At 38.3% G+C, this 16,443-nt stretch overlaps 1 protein-coding gene across 11 annotated transcripts in view; it reads left to right on the top strand.

Moving 5' to 3' along the window:
- Window positions 1-13,098, top strand: part of ogdha (oxoglutarate dehydrogenase a) — a 64,113-nt gene extending 51,015 nt beyond the window's left edge. For 8 of the 11 annotated variants that reach the window (XM_005172469.6, XM_009304244.5, XM_005172468.6 and 5 more), the window contains 10 exons: window positions 2,941-3,069; window positions 3,160-3,310; window positions 6,979-7,106; window positions 7,205-7,383; window positions 7,464-7,535; window positions 7,637-7,762; window positions 7,865-7,937; window positions 9,310-9,473; window positions 11,132-11,286; window positions 11,365-13,096. In XM_005172469.6, the coding sequence (XP_005172526.1) occupies window positions 2,941-3,069; window positions 3,160-3,310; window positions 6,979-7,106; window positions 7,205-7,383; window positions 7,464-7,535; window positions 7,637-7,762; window positions 7,865-7,937; window positions 9,310-9,473; window positions 11,132-11,286; window positions 11,365-11,485 (1,298 nt within the window). In that variant the 3' untranslated portion in view covers window positions 11,486-13,096. 11 annotated transcript variants of the gene reach the window in all.
- The last annotated feature ends 3,345 nt before the right edge of the window (window positions 13,099-16,443 follow it).

Below are 16,443 nucleotides of genomic sequence, written 5' to 3'. Positions count from 1 at the left end.
GTTTTAAATTGAATTACTTCTAATTTTGCCTTTGTTACTTACTAACATCTGATTGTACGTCTGATTAAGAGCCAGTGTGCTTAAAATTACATGCTGTGATAGCCTTTTAAAGTAAATATATTTTTGTAGCTTTGGTGTTGCCGCCATTTTAGTATATATTTTTGTATTACTTTTTGTTTGGCTGAGAACCCATTTTAGATTGCATGCTTTTGTGAATGTTTTTGATTACTTTCTATTCTACCGAGATCATGGTGGAAATATGTTAGAAGGAAAATTTTATTTGAATTAAGAAGCAGATGAGTCTGAAGAAGAAAATAATGGCAACTAACAGTTGTATTTAAGAAAAATCTACACTCGTATAAAGCTGTCAAAACAGCACTGCATGGAAAAGAAACTTCACGACTACCCTAAAAGGTTAAAGTTAAGAAAATTAGCAAAGCATTGTTAGTAAGTTTGAATACTGTTGCAAAATTATCCAAGAATTTATGAAGGATGGACTTTTGGGATGCTAGCTGGGGCCACCAAAGTTCACTCCACTTTTTTATAGTCTTCTAAAGTTAAGCAGTTGAGGTTTACCATTTTTGACTCCATTCAGCTAATCTCAGGGTCTGGCGCTTAGCATAAATGATTGAACCAGATTAGACCATTAGCATCACGCTCTATTTAAAGCTTGACTCTTTTGTAGTTACATCATGTACTAAGACAGACATTAAAAGTTGTTATTTTGTAGGTTGATATGGCTAGGAACTATATTCTCATTCTGGTGTAATAATCAAGGAACTTTGCTGTCGTACCATGGCTGCAGAATGGGCAACAATATTACTCAAAGCAGCTACCTAGTTACAAATCTGGGGACTATTTTCAGGTGCTGCATAATATTATTGTGCCGACTTTTTTTGTTGAGCGAGATACTAAAAGCGCTGGTCCTCTGATCAGCTGAATGGATTAAACAAATGGTAAAACTTAACTTGTAAACTCTATTAACTTAACTCTATATCCTGAAAAGGGGAAGTATTCATTTAACAACACATTGTTGAGCCTTTTGTGACAAAGCTCATCACCATGCCAATTCAAAGCCTCATGTGACACCATATAACATACACTGCACAGTGGTACTGTATGTGTTACTGTATGCATGGCTGTCATTTATGAAGGAAGCCACTGCTGAAGCCCATAGACAAAAAAGCTCATTGTCAAATGTAGAGGTCACTGGGTGGTTAGTATTTTGGCTCCAATGGATTCCAAACTCTAGTTCTGCAGGAAGCTATATTACATTGATGGTATCATGAATTCACTGATGTACTGTGAATTACTGAATGAGAAGATGCTACCACTTACTCAACCCAACAGAACACTTTTAGGGGTTTTTGATAAATCTTTTCTTATTGTGACATACACTCACCGGCCACTTTATTAGGTGCACCTATCCAACTGCTGCTAACGCAAATTTCTAGTCACCCAATCACATGGCAGCAACTCAATGTATTTAGGCATGTAGACATGCTCAAAACGATCTGCTGCAGTTCAAACCGAGCATCAGAATGGGGAAGAAAGTGACTTTGAATGTGGCATGGTTGTTGGTGCCAGACGGTCTGGTGTGAGTATTTCAGAAACTGCTAATCTTCTGGGATTTTCACGCTCAACCATCTCTAGTGTTTACAGAGAATGGTCCGAAAAAGATAAAATATCCAGTGAACAGCAGTTCTGTGGGCACAAATGCCCTGTTAATGCTAGAGGTCAGTGGAAAATGGCCAGACTGGTTCCAGCTGATAGATCAAGGCAATTGATGTATGCAGAAGAGCATCTCTGAATGCACAACATGTCCAACCTTGAGGCGGATGAGCTACAGCAGCAGAAGACCACACCGGATGCCACTTATGTCAGCTAAGAACAGAAAACTGAGGATAAAATTTGCACAGACAAACCAAAATTGGACAATAGAAGATTGAAAAAATGTTGCCTGTCTGATGAGTCTTGATGTGTGCTGCAACGTTATGATGGTAGGGTGAGAATTTGGCTTCAACAACAAAAGAGCATGGATCCATCCTGCCTTATATCAGTGCTTCAGGCTGGTGGGGGTGTAATGGTGTGGGGGATATTTACTTGGCACACTTTGGGCTCATTAGTCCCAATTGAGCATCGTGTCAACGCCACAGTCTACCTGAGTGTTGCTGTAGACCATTTCCATCCCTTTATGACCACAGTGTACCCATCTTCTGATGGCTACTTCCAGCAGGATAACACCCCATGTCTTAAAGCACGAATCATCTCAGACTGGTTTCTTGAACATGACAATGAGTTCACTGTACTCAAATGGCTTCCACGGTCACCAGAACTCAATCCAATAGAGTTACTTTGGAATGTGGTGGAATGGGGGATTGGCATGATGGATGTGCAGTGGACAAATCTGCAGCAACTGCCAGCAGCTATCATGTCAAGATGGACCAAAATCTCTGAGGATTATTTCCAGTACCTTATTAAATTTATGCTACAAAGGATTAAGACAGTTCTGTAGGCAAAAGGAGGTCCAACCCTGTACTAGTAAGGTGTACCAAACAAAGTGGCCGGTGAGTGTAAATCTGAGTGAAATTTCTGGTCAAAGAAGGGGAAAAATATAGGAACTATAAAATGTTCGTTCCATTTTAATGTTTTTTGATTGGATTTTAAAGTGTGGCCACAACAGAGAGCTAAATTATTGGAGAAGTCCATATTCTGATAGTTCATTATCATTATTAAAATAATAATTTCAATGAGTCAATATATGCACAGATGAATCATTCAAAATCTAAAGTGTGCATGTAAATCGGCAAATCTTATTAAAGTGTATTAAACCTGAAAATCTCTTTATGTACATGAACAAAAGCTAAACGCTACATTTTTTTTTCTACTGCTTTGCCTGTTTGTAGATCTTACAGCATATTCGTTATGTTTGATGTGCAGGTTTTTTCACTCTTGACGGACAACCCAAGAGCATCAGCTGCCCATCTACTGGTCTGCCAGAGGAAGAACTGGCCCAAATTGGACAAGTGGCATCGTCTGTACCTGTGGAGGACTTCACAATTCATGGAGGTACACAAGTCCCCAGGGATAAAAAGTAGTATGTAAATATTACGCACATTTCATCTTCTGTTACAATAAATACCTGTCTTCCACATGCAGGTCTGAGTCGTATTCTGAAAGGCCGTGGTGACATGATCAAGAACAGGACAGTGGACTGGGCTCTGGGAGAGTATATGGCTTTTGGATCTCTGCTCAAGGAGGGCATCCATGTGCGTCTCAGTGGCCAAGATGTGGAGAGAGGAACCTTCAGGTGTGAACAATAACATTCAATAATCATTCAAAAGAACACGTACCATAATGATAATAATATAACAATTTTTTTAAAAGTGCCTCAGAGTGCATTGATTTAGTGTTAATTTGTGCTCTGATAACTACACAGTAGGTATGTGGCTTAGTTTAAAAAAAAAATCTCTAAATAAGGTTTTATATGCTTATTCATAAACAAAGGAGTGACCCCTACAATTGGTGGTTAGTTTTGACCTTATTTGGAATGGTCATGAATATTAATGAGCTCTGTTCTGATGCTCCACAGACACGCAGACACATTAAAAAACAGATATGTTAAATAATCATACTTCAGTTGTCAAAAAATATTTGAACAAATTGAGTATATTTCTTGTATTTACTAAAGTATATTTAGTAAAGTGTAATATTTAATATAAAATGTATATTTAGTCTCGTTTTCAAAAATGATTCAGTTATTCACTCATAAATATTCATGTTTCATTGCTAGATGAATTATTTTGATGAATTATTCAGCGGCGTATTTTTGATGGCCACCTATTCGTTAAATAATGTAATTGCTGCCTACAACTTTCATTTATGAGCGTTGTTACATGCAAATTTTAATCTTAACCATAAACATCAGGGGCCTCATGTATCAACGCTGCGTACGCACAAAAACTTTGCGTACGCCTGGTTTCACGCTCACAATCGCTCACGTTTGGATTTACTAACAATGAACTGAACGTGGGAATGTGCGCAGCTCCACGCCAGCTTTATGGCTGGCGTACACACATTTTTTGTGCGTGTCTGTTTTATTTCCATTGGTGACTCCTAGAGGCAGTTGTTAAATTGCTCTCTACAAAGTGTCTGAGCCTTGCAATGGCAGCTGTATGAGACTGGTTCACTAGCAGGTTTATAAGGTTTCCATACCATAGATACGGTTAAAGGTACTGCAACATTTTACACCTATAAATCTCACTATTTCTTTTCTAACTCACTCAGTGCGATGTTCAGACCCAATTGTGTTAACCGCGTCAGCTAAACTCTCCAACTCAATTTTTTTCTTTTGTTGTTAATTCCGGAGAACAAACTTGCAAATAACACCGCTTTTCTCCGGTCTACCTCCGAAAGCAGCACCTCCAATTCACATTCTGTTCAAAGTTTCTCTTTTTGCTTGCTTTTGCCTTTGCTTTTTCGTTGGGTTTTGCCAAAGAAGAGTCATTTGCATGTTCATACGGGGGAGGAGGCAGGGAGGGGTTTTGTGCTCGTGCATGTTGCGCTCAGTTTCACGTTCATTCGGATGTACAAAAGAATATGCGTGAGATTCGGCAGACAGCATTCACATTTACAGCTTTGTGCGTACGCAATGTTTTAAGATGATTTCCACGCAAGTCTTCGTACATGAGGCCCCAGGCGTTTTATCTAAACTATAAACTGTTATCTAAGTACTTTTGTGCTATTTGACTGGTCTTTTAAGTTAGTTATGAAGTTACAAACAAAGACTGAATCTCTCAGGATTATTAAACATATGCCAATTACCATCATTTATATTTATTTGCATGGTTGTTGATCCTGATCTTATAATGATTAGTTGTGCAGCTTACACTGATTGCATTGACACAGGCTAAACAAGTAGTCACAGAAAACACCTTTAATAACCTAAGAAACCCATCACATTCATACTACAACTTCTTCCGTTATATTTTACAGGAAAGTCTAAATGCTTTCATAGAGAGGCAATCTCTCTGCGATCATTACAAATTTAGGATTAATCTACAAGTTAAAAAAAAGTAGTAAATTATGGGTCATGTGTGTTCTGAACCATGGGTTGTGATCAATACGAATCAGGGATCAACCGTGATCCCTTACACCCCTAATGGCCAGTATAATACAAGCTTAGATAAACAGAAAAGGATCATTGTTGTAATCTCATGAAGAAGCATTGTGGCTAATCAAACACTGTCTGAGGCGTACCAATTAATGACCCCCCATGTGGATCGTCACAGTCAGTGTTCTATTCCAACTGGCCTGATTTTCCGTTGGGTTTTCCACTCACAGGATATAAACAAGAACAAGATACAGTGGTGTCTGAGACTTATGTTATGTCACTTGCATGTACTGAACTCTAATTCTTCAGCTATGCCTATGCATATTCAGATTTTCATTCTATCCACTTGTTAAGTTGTGACGTATCGGTGAAGTATGGAATACTGTTTCCGGGTCCACATCTCAGCTCATTTGAATTGAGAAAATATTAGTTTATGACTACTTTTTAGTCTCATCACACATTAAAGTGAATTTTATATAAAATCATGGTGTACACAACAGTTTCTGGACTTGCTGCATAAAAGACACCAAAAATGTAACAATTTACAAAAAATGTATTACTTTCTGGCCATTTGATATTGATTTGTACATTGCAATCTTGATTTCCAAAAGTATTACACGGCTTTGTAAATGTTTATTATTACCATTTGATGAGTCTCCCCATACAGTTTGATAAGAGAGTTTGGACCCAGAAGCCACACTTAACAAGCGGATGGCACCTTTAAATGTAGTATTCTAGTAACTTGTACATATTTCTGTTATAATAGACCAGGGGTTCTCAAACCTGGTCTTGGAGATCCTGTGTCCTGCAAATTTTAGCTTTAACTCGCCCTAACACACATGCATACATGTTTAAAACCTAGTAAGAGCTTGGCGGTTTCTCAATATGCATTCTTCAGCGATCTTGTGTCCGTCTTTTCTCTTGCAATATCATTATCGATTGCCAAAGTTCTGATTCAAAAATCAAGATCGCAAGAACTGAGGATGCACGAAAGTTTCTGGATGTGTTCTTGGTATCGAGGATGCACAGATGCAGACTTGAGCACTGAACTCGCTCTAGAATTCCCAGATGACATTGCAATTTAATAAAGGAGTTGGGAATGTGGTGGGGTTTATTATTAAAGTTCAGAGATATAAATTATTTTTCTCAGGAGTTTCTCCAAATGAGACTGTGAAAGTAAACATTACCATAAAATCTAAAATTCCTGCTAAAATTGGTTTTATTTGTATTGTACAAAGTGTATTTGCAGGGATTTGTGCATGTTATATATATATATATATATATATATATATATATATATATATATATATATATATATATATATATATATATATATATATATATATAGAGAGAGAGAGAGAGAGAGAGAGAGAGAGAGAGAGAGAGAGAGAAAGAAAAGGAAAGTAAAATCGTTGTAAATTGACAGTAAAATTGACAGTAAATCGTTGTATGAATGCTATAATGCAAATTTTCTGTTAAAAATGCTTGAAGGTCATGTGACCATCAGGAAGAATGCAGCATCTCATTTCCACAGGACGTGTTCTGTGTTCTTGCAGTCTCCCGAGTTCGTTCTTCCGAGTTGACCTGGCAAGACCGGTCTTTACAAGAACGCAAGTCCGTTCTCTGCGTTTTTGGAATTGAGAAACATACCTTTATTAGTTAGCCCAGGTGTGTCTGATTGGGGTTGGAGCTAAAATCTACTGGACACCAGACCTCCAGGACCGAGATTGAGAACCCCTGTAATAGACCATTGTATAACAAGATCATTTTATATTCATTAATAGACCATTTTATTTAGCCACAGTTTTAATTGCAGCATATTTTGGAGCCGAGTGTTTCTGATCTGATCTTTTTGCTTGTTGCAGTCACCGTCACCATGTTCTTCACGATCAGAATGTAGACAAAAGGATCTGCATACCCATGAACCACATGTCCCCTAACCAAGCCCCATACACTGTGTGCAACAGCTCTCTGTCAGAGTATGGAGTGCTAGGTATTCTGTCTCTCGCAGTACATGTCCAATTATTAATAAATAGCCATGATTACTCATGAAACTTGTTTGTTTTAATTCTGTGTGGCTTCTTCCCTTAGGGTTCGAGTTAGGCTTTGCCATGGCCAGCCCCAATGCTCTGGTTCTTTGGGAGGCCCAATTTGGAGACTTCCATAACACAGCTCAGTGTATAATAGATCAGTTCATTTGTCCTGGCCAAGCCAAATGGGTCCGCCAAAATGGCATTGTCTTGCTGCTGCCACATGGCATGGAGGGCATGGTATGCTCTACTTTGGACTCTCCGCTCATTTGTGTGAGCTGGCTGTGAATGAGTTGATTTTTCGTGTTGTTCCTTTATAGGGTCCAGAGCACTCATCTGCCCGTCCAGAGCGCTTTCTGCAGATGTGCAATGATGACCCTGACTTCAACCCTGTAAGACCGTCTGACATGTCTCTTAAAATCAATATTGTGGTAGAATAAACAAAAATTTCAAAGCTGTTTTCACCCTTAATGATCTTTTGTTTTGACTGCAGAAAATCACTGATGACTTTGATGTGCGTCAGCTTTATGACTGCAACTGGATTGTGGTAAACTGTTCAAATCCCGCCAACTATTTCCATGTGATAAGGAGGCAGATCCTCCTTCCCTTCAGGAAACCCGTGAGTTGAGCTGTTTGAAAGCACTAGAACATTTGATAATTATTCAGAAGTTTTATCTGAATGTTTAAACTGATTTAACTTATTAATTCCCTTTTATTTTAGCTGATTGTCTTCACCCCAAAATCTCTGCTTCGTCATCCAGAGGCCAAATCTAATTTTGACCAGATGCTACCAGGTCAGAAACAGTCACTTTCTGTCAATTGATTTAAAAATGTTCGCAATAATCGCAGTCATGGTTTCTGGTCATTTTAGATTAATTTGACTGTAAATTTGCAGCATTAAATAAAGAAATCCATCACAATCTAGTTAACCCTTTAACTACCCTGCAAAGAAAAAAAAAGAATACGTTTCTTGACAGCTAATGTCGCTAGTTAACACTCTCAATGCATTTTTTTTCCAAGACAACCCATAATTTCTAAAATATCAACCTCTCCCAAATGGTAGATATGTCGGATTACGGTAAAAGCACCGGAATGAATACATTTACTATGAAAAATCTTGTAGTGAAATCTTGTAGTGTGAAAAACGCTTGTAGTGTGAGTGCAAAATGCGCTAAAGCCTGAAACTGAAAGCGAGACGTGACTTTAAGGGTCTGTTTCATATGAATTTATTAATCATTCTTACTGTTTAATGAACGCAAACTGCCGTAGTTTATTAAAGATGCAAACTCCTCACTGCACGACAGCTACGCGCTTTCAGCAAACCTCCTCATTCCTGCAGCACGAGGGCTTTATGATTGTTTATGAGCGCCAAAAGTGGCGGATCTGTTCGGCGAAATATCTGACTGAGTGTCACTGCATATCAAACGACTGAAACATTATAACTAGAGAATTCTCCACTGTGCTGAGCGAGAGCGCTTCTCACTGAACAGTGCAGCATCGATGACGTAAGCGTGCCCAGGCCCGATTGTGGTGTGAGTGCGGGCTGTCGGGGGAGATGGGAGGGGGGACAAGCGTGCTTTGGCCCGGTTCGAGGTAACTGTACCTAGTGTTTGCATGTTCTCCCTGCGTTCGCGTGGGTTTTCTCCGGGTGCTCCGGTTTCCCCCACAGTCCAATGACATGCGGAACTGGTGAATTGGGTAGGCTAAATTGTCCGTAGTGTACGAGTGTGTGCGTTAATGTGTGTGTGGATGTTTCCCAGAGATGGGTTGCGGCTGGAAGGGCATCCGCTGCGTAAAAACTTGCTGGATAAGTTGGCGGTTCATTCCGCTGTGGCGACCCCGGATTAATAAAGAGACTAAGCCGACAAGAGAATGAATGAATGAATTTTTCTTTTGAAAAAAAAAAAAACTGAAAACGGGTCTCACAGACCCCAACACCATACAAGGGTTAAATACACTTTTATGTAATTAGTAATTAATTACTTTTGAACTTACCCAACACTGGTCTTTTTTAAAAAGTTGTGCTTTAGTGCCAGGTCACTATACTGAGCTAAATACTGACTTTTACTTAATGAAGCAAATCTCACATAACCTCATGACTTTGGCTGAAGAAATCAAGAATTGTTTTTTTTGTGTGTCTTTAACTCTCAATTCATGTCTCTTTAGGCACTCATTTCCAGCGTGTGATCACAGATGATGGGCCCCCAGCTCAGAACCCTTCAGAGGTGAAGCGGATTGTGTTCTGTACAGGAAAAATCTATTACGAGCTCACACGTGAACGTAAAGCACGCAATATGGAGAACTCTGTGGCCATCACTCGAATTGAGCAGGTACATCCGTAATATCTTTCAATAAAGGTCTATATACTTAATTGAAGCCAGAATTATTACCCCACCTGAATTATGAGCTGAATGTGAATTTTTTTTCAACACATTTGTAAACCTAATAGTTCTAATAACTCATTTCTAATAACTGATTTCTTTTGTCTTTACCATGATGACAGGACATAATATTTGACTAGATATTTTTCAAGACACTAGTATTCAACTTAAAGTGACATTTAAAGGCTTAACTATGACAACTATGCAAATTAGGGTAATTAGGCAAGTCATTGTATAATAGTGGCTTGTTCTGTAGACAATTGTAAAAAAAACATTGCTTCAGGCAGGATTGCCAAATTCAGTTCCTGGAGAGCCGCAGCTCTGCACAGTTTAGTTCCAACCTTGCTTCAACACACTTACCTGTAGGTTTCAAACAAGCTTTATTATGCAGCATCCCAATTCGCGTGCTACCCATCCTAAATAGTATTTAAAATTAGAGTTAGTATTGAAAGGAGTATGCCAAAGATTCCCGGATGGTTTACTGTTTCTGGATAAATTCTAAGTGTAGAAGCATCCATATTCTAACCGCTAATATTGCAAACAATACATTACACGTTGGACGTGAATTTGATTAGAACTACAAACTCAGGGAAAAAATGTAAACAAACTACAAATAAGGCGGACGCATGAGGCCAACCATCAAGTAAAGAGGCTTCGGTAAAGTTGTTTGAATGACTGTTAATTAATATCAAGCCAACTGGAATGTATTTAAACTGCGTTTTCTGATTTATTTTTCATCTGCAACAACAATGTGAACTTATATCAAGATATGTTTGGACATTAACGTCTAACTGCATAATTACCCAAAGAGCTGAGAAGATTTCTCTGCATTGAAGACTCGCGAATGGCAGATTATCGAATTGCAGAAATGTGGATGATGTGTTAAGATGATTGACAACAATAAGACTTTTGTTCATGTGAACGGAGCTGCTAAAGTTAAAATAAACAGCACTTGGAGGCGCTCGAGCACAAAACTTTCGATGCGAGCACACATTGAAGAAGGCGATATAAACGTGGAGCTGCTTATTGCACTGGTGAGCATTAATCATTTCTTCATTGCCAGAGCTGGAGCTGCTACTTGAACCATCCATGCTTGATCAAATCGCCAGTAGCTTTAACAACAAGGGTGTCAACTTTCTGTCTTTTTCTTCTGTGTTACAAGCAGGTGTCAGAAGCTTAAAGTTGTTTAGCGCCATCTAACATCAAGGAGTGTTTTTACGCACTCTTCTGCACAACAGCTGTGAAAATCGCTTTGGTTTGAATCGGGAAAAACGTCTCAAATCGCTGACGATAAACGCAAATGAAAAGCGTCCCAGTGTGTACGAGCCTTCAGTTTGATCAGGTGTGTTTAATTAGGGTTGGAACTAAACTATGCAGAGCTGCAGCCCTCCAGGAACTGGATTTGACACCTGTAGCTCAAGGGAGCTAATAATATTTACCATAAATAAAAACTGCTTTTAATCTAGCCAAAATAAAACAAATAAGACTTTCTCCAGAAGCAAAAATATCGGAAATACTGTCAAAAATTTCTTGCTCTGTTAAAAGTTAAACATCACTTAGGAAATACACTATGCTGTTGTCTGAATGACACTCTCGCTCCTCCGCAGCTCTCTCCTTTCCCTTTTGACCTGGTGAGAGCTGAGACTGAGAAATTTCCCAACGCTGACCTGGTCTGGTGTCAAGAGGAACATAAGAACCAAGGATACTACGACTATGTCAAGCCCCGGATGCGCACCACCATCAATCGTACCAAGCCTGTTTGGTAAACTGACACATCCTTGTATAAATCTATGATGCTCCAGCTGCTCTGTCCATTCACCCTCTGTCTCTCTGTGCACAGGTATGCTGGCCGAGAACCTGCCGCCGCCCCAGCCACCGGAAACAAGAACACCCATCTTCTGGAGCTGAAGCGTTTCCTGGACACTGCCTTCAATCTGGATGCCTTCAAAGACCACATCTGAATCTGTCTCCGCTACAAAGAAAACGAAAACTCCCCCATTCATCCCACCAACCAAAACTTACCATGCCAAATTATTTTATTCATCCCCCCCAAAAAACAAATAGTGCTTTGCCAATACTCACTCTCCGTCCAAAAATCACCCTCTTCTGCAAGTTTCAGCAGTTTCCAATTCATGCTGTTCATTTTAAAAGGATAGTTTACTCAAAAATAAAAATGCGGCCTTATTTACTTAATCTTGACTTGTTTGAGAACATTGAGTTTATCTTATCTAATGTTGGAAGCCGGTAACCATTGATTTCCATAGTATTTGTTTTTCCTACCATGGATGTCAGTGATATTTTTCAAAACATCTTTTTAGTGACTCAAAGGGTGAGTAAATTAAGACAGACTTCTCATTTTTGGATGAACTGTCCGTTTAAGACTTGCCCAGATCAACAATACTGAAAGCTTGCAAACCGCAGGATACACTGCAAAAATGCTTTTCTTAATTAGATTTTTGTCTTGTTTCTAGTCCAAATGTCCAAAAATTCTTAAATCAAGAAGATTTTTCTAGAGAAGCAAAACATATTGTCTTGTTTTGTGAAATAAAATGCCAATATTAAGTGAGTCTTTCCTTGAAACAAGCTAAATAATCTGCCAATGGGGTAAGCAAAATAATCTAACGTCTAAAGGAAAAACAAGAGTTTTTTTCTTACCTCATTGGCAGATTATTTTGCTTGTTTTAAGGAAAGACTCGCTTAATATTGACATATTATTTCTCAAAACAAGACAATGCTTTGCTTACCCAGAAAATACTTCTCGATATAAGAATTTTTAGACATTTGGACTAGAAACAAGACAAAAAAAACAACAAATTTTGCAGTGTAGGCGTAAGAAAGAGATTACACATGAATAACAGCACATATTTTAATGGACCTAAAATCTTTTCAACCAAAGCACAGTTACAACCCTCTAAAGAACGTACTTTTACAGTAATCAACAACTCTTGCCTCTGAACTCATTTCCCTAAGCTTCCATGTAGGGTTGTCATGATTTGTGTATGCTACCTTTGCTGTATGGCTTTAATTTTATGGTTGTTTTTCAATAATTGTGGACTAAATTCAGATGAGTGGATGATTTTGGCACATACATTTGCAGTGTCTGATTAATAGGAAAGATAAGCGGCGAAAACGACACTTTATCTCTACCTTTGCACTGTTTTCTGGTTAAAAAAAAAAGAAAATAGGAAAAACATTTGGTTCACTGAAGTGGATGTTTCAGACGTATTATTGTATTTATGTATAAAAAAATAACTTTGTATTCAGAGATGAAAGGTTTGGTGTGAAAATCGGGCCAGTGTGGAAAACTCTTTACATGCATGCTCCTCAGTTTTGCCCCAGGATCATTGTTTATAGCATCGTATACCCTGCACATGTGGCTGATAAATATCCATGATAACTTGTGCCATAGAGCCCGGCCCAGCAGCAGAGACATTCAATATGGCAAGACAGACACAAATACACCTGTCTCTGGGTGATATTTTATAGAAACTCATGAGAACGCTACTTTTTTTTTGGCTCATTCAGATTCTCATAACGGTTCAGCTTCATACAATAAACTCATAATCTTCTGAGACTTTTGAAGGTGTTCATTTTTTAAAGAACCTGAATTGCTTTTGTCCTTATGATAGTTGGGGTGGCACGATGGCTCAGTGGTAAGCGCTGTCGCCTCACAGTTTAAAGGTTGCTGGTTTGAGTCCCGGCTAGGTCACAGTTGGCACTTCTGTGTGGAGTTTGCATGTTTTCGTGTTGGTGTGGGTTTCCTTCACAGTCCAAAGACAGGCAGTACAGATCATTATGAGCGATGTAAACAAAAACAATGTTCCCAATCTATTTCCGGTTTTACATTTTGAATTTCTGTAGCTTCCGAGAGTCCAAAAAGAGCCACGTATTGATACGTGAACATTAGGTTCAGATTTAATTGCCTCTTGTTACAGTCATAAAATACAGGTAGTTGGTTCGGCGCAATAGCCTAGTGGTTAGCGCGCAGACATATGGTGCTGTAGCACGTTGCGAGTTCGAATACCGGCTCGAGGACATTTCCCTACCCTACACCCCTCTCTCTCTCCCACTTCGCTTCCTGTCTCAAAACTGTCCTATCTAAAAAAAGGCCAAAAATAAATCTTAAAAAATAATGATAATAAAAAATACAGGTAGTTTGATAACAAACAGGAAATGTCCACGGGTCAATGACATGAGCACATTGAAATGGTCTTTAGATAAATTGAATAAACTAAAGTGGTCTCTGTATGAGTGTGAATGTAAGAGTGTATTGGTGTTTCCCAGTGCTGGGTTGTGGCTTGAAGGGAATCCGCTGTGTAAAACATATGCTGGATAGGTTAATGGTCTATTTCTCCTCCTTCTTCAATTTATTGCCAGTTGACAAACAACAGAATGGTGTATTTCCCCCTCCAACTGGTATGTAGTGTGGATCATTGTGACTTAAAACTCCCGACACCCTCCTCAAGCCCTCACCTTCCGCTTACTTTTATTAAATCCTCTCCCACTGAGTTTTTTAAGATACTGCAATAAAAAGGTAAGACATTTATTTCTGGAGTTATTTTGTAGAATGTCATCTAATTTAAATTGAACTTTTATCTCTTCTAAATTCTTACTAAGGATCCTCCTTTCATCTTCATACAGTGTAATATAACATGGTCAACTGTCTCTTCTTGTCCACAAAACTCACTTTGTCCTGTACCATGTTTGCCCATTTTGAAAGGTGTACCATTTATTTTTGTGTCCAAATCTCACCCTATTATTATCTCCCTATTATTATTTCCCTTCACATCTCATTTCTCCAACTGTCTTCTGAATTCTGTTAAACCACTGGCCCCTTTTCTCATATCCCATTGTTTTTGCCACCTTTCCTTGATCCCTTTCGTAATACTCTTGATTTCACTTTCACTTGCGTATACCAACATGTCATTTTTTTAACAGCTTGTTTTGCTTCCTTTTGGCAGTTCATTTCACTGTGGCAAACCCTGATGAATTAAGGGAGGCTAGGCATGTCCAAACTCAGTCCTGGAGGGCCGGTGTCCTGCAAAGTTTAGTTTCAACCCCAATCAGACACACCTGGGCTAGCTAATCAAGCTCTTACTAGGCCAGAAATGTCCAAAGTCGGTCCTGGAGGACGGTGTCCTACATAGTTTAGCTCCAACTTAATACAAACTTCCATTCAGGTGTGTTGAAGTATTTCTAGAAGGGCTTGATTAGCTGGTTTAGGTGTAGTTTAATTTCTGCGGTTCCGAGAGAGACAGTCACGTGATCTGTGCTTTAAGTTGTAATGCGCGTCTACTCAGTGTTTTGCGGCAAATTAAAGACGCGTGTGTTTAATGCCCTGCAGTTTTATAATCTTGTTTCACTTTTATTCGCGTAAATGAATTCACATGAGAGATAATCAAAAATCGTCACTTTTATTCATATTTGGGTGTATAATGATCATGACTTTGCATGTAGGCTATGCTATTATTCTTTTGTTTTGCTGTAATTGTGTTTTATTTGCGAGTTTAAAACAAAATTAATAGTATTTAAGTCATTACCCGGCTGTCATGACTATTCACATTCCCTTTCATATTTACAACCTACCATTTAGGTGTTTACTGTGTAATTATGACTGTTTTATTGGTTTATTTGTGTTTTTTTCTGTAAATATTTTCCTCTTTTTCATGTGGAATGTTGCTAAATTAATGAAAAAAACATTATTATTATTGTACAAATGTTTATTTTCTCTTCTTAAATCACATATAAATATCAACATACAAAAATCTTGTAAAATACGGTATTTTTACCTAAAAGTCATTAGAAAAATCCAAAAAAAAAACAATGTTTTCCACAAACTTTATCAAATTATTATTCTACATGTCCTAATTAACCACTGTGCCCACTTTCATATCATATTACTGCTGCATAATTTTATAATAGCACACTAAAATCATGGGAAATACAGTGTTTTTACTGGAGAGTCATATTTAAAAATCATAAAAAATAAAATCAAATTGTTTTCTGCCAATTCCACCATATTATTAATTTACATATCCTGATGTACCACTGTGTCCACTTTCATATATTTAACCTGGGGTTGGAACTAAAATATGTGGAACATTGGCTCTCTAGGACCGAGTTTGGACAGCCCTGTACTAGGCTTTCATGAAACATCCTTGCAGGTGTGTTGAGGCAAGTTGGAACTAAAATCTGCAGGAAACCAGCCCTCCAGGACTGACTTTAGACACCCCTGGACTAAGCCGAAGGAAAATAAATGAATTGTGGTAGTTAATCACTTGCTTTTCGCTTATTTATGTAGGAATATACAGTCTGATTCTAGAACAGTGAAACCAACAAAATAGACGACAGATTGTGTAGATTATATCAATATGCACAGGTATAAACTTTATTTGACCTAAAAACTTCTTTGCATGGGCCTATTTAATCAATAAAAGCACATGCAGCTCTGAAAATACTGAAAATATTACTAAAGATATAATTTGTGCATTTTAGATCTTGGATCGTTTACAAGGATAGAAATATGGAGTATCGGCCTTGAGTAAGTCACGTTAATTAAAAACGCATTCAGACCGTAATATATCACAGATTTACTGTTCGATTAAGTTAATTTTAAACCTCGGAAAACCATTGAATAAAACTATATAAACATTAGATAAATATCGTGTGTTAGCGCCTGCTTGTTATTACTGCCGTTCCACAAATATGATTATTAAATCACATCAACAGCAGTTCGCTAACATGCGGTTTCAAACAAGCCTATATCACATTTCCCGAATGTCTGTGGCAAAGTCTCAAAAACGGGACATTTGATTGGTTCATCTATGTGTCACTCAAAGCATCGTTTCTCTTATTGGTCCACTGCGCCTTCATGACATCCCCCTCTAGTTATTATATAGTTTAGCGGCCTTCATCCGGT

Source organism: Danio rerio, chromosome 8 (assembly GCF_049306965.1).
Source record: "Danio rerio strain Tuebingen ecotype United States chromosome 8, GRCz12tu, whole genome shotgun sequence".
NCBI classification, from domain to species: Eukaryota; Metazoa; Chordata; class Actinopteri; order Cypriniformes; family Danionidae; genus Danio; species Danio rerio.
The sequence above is the reverse complement of the archived record's forward strand: the minus strand, read 5'-3'. Positions and strand labels throughout refer to the sequence as shown.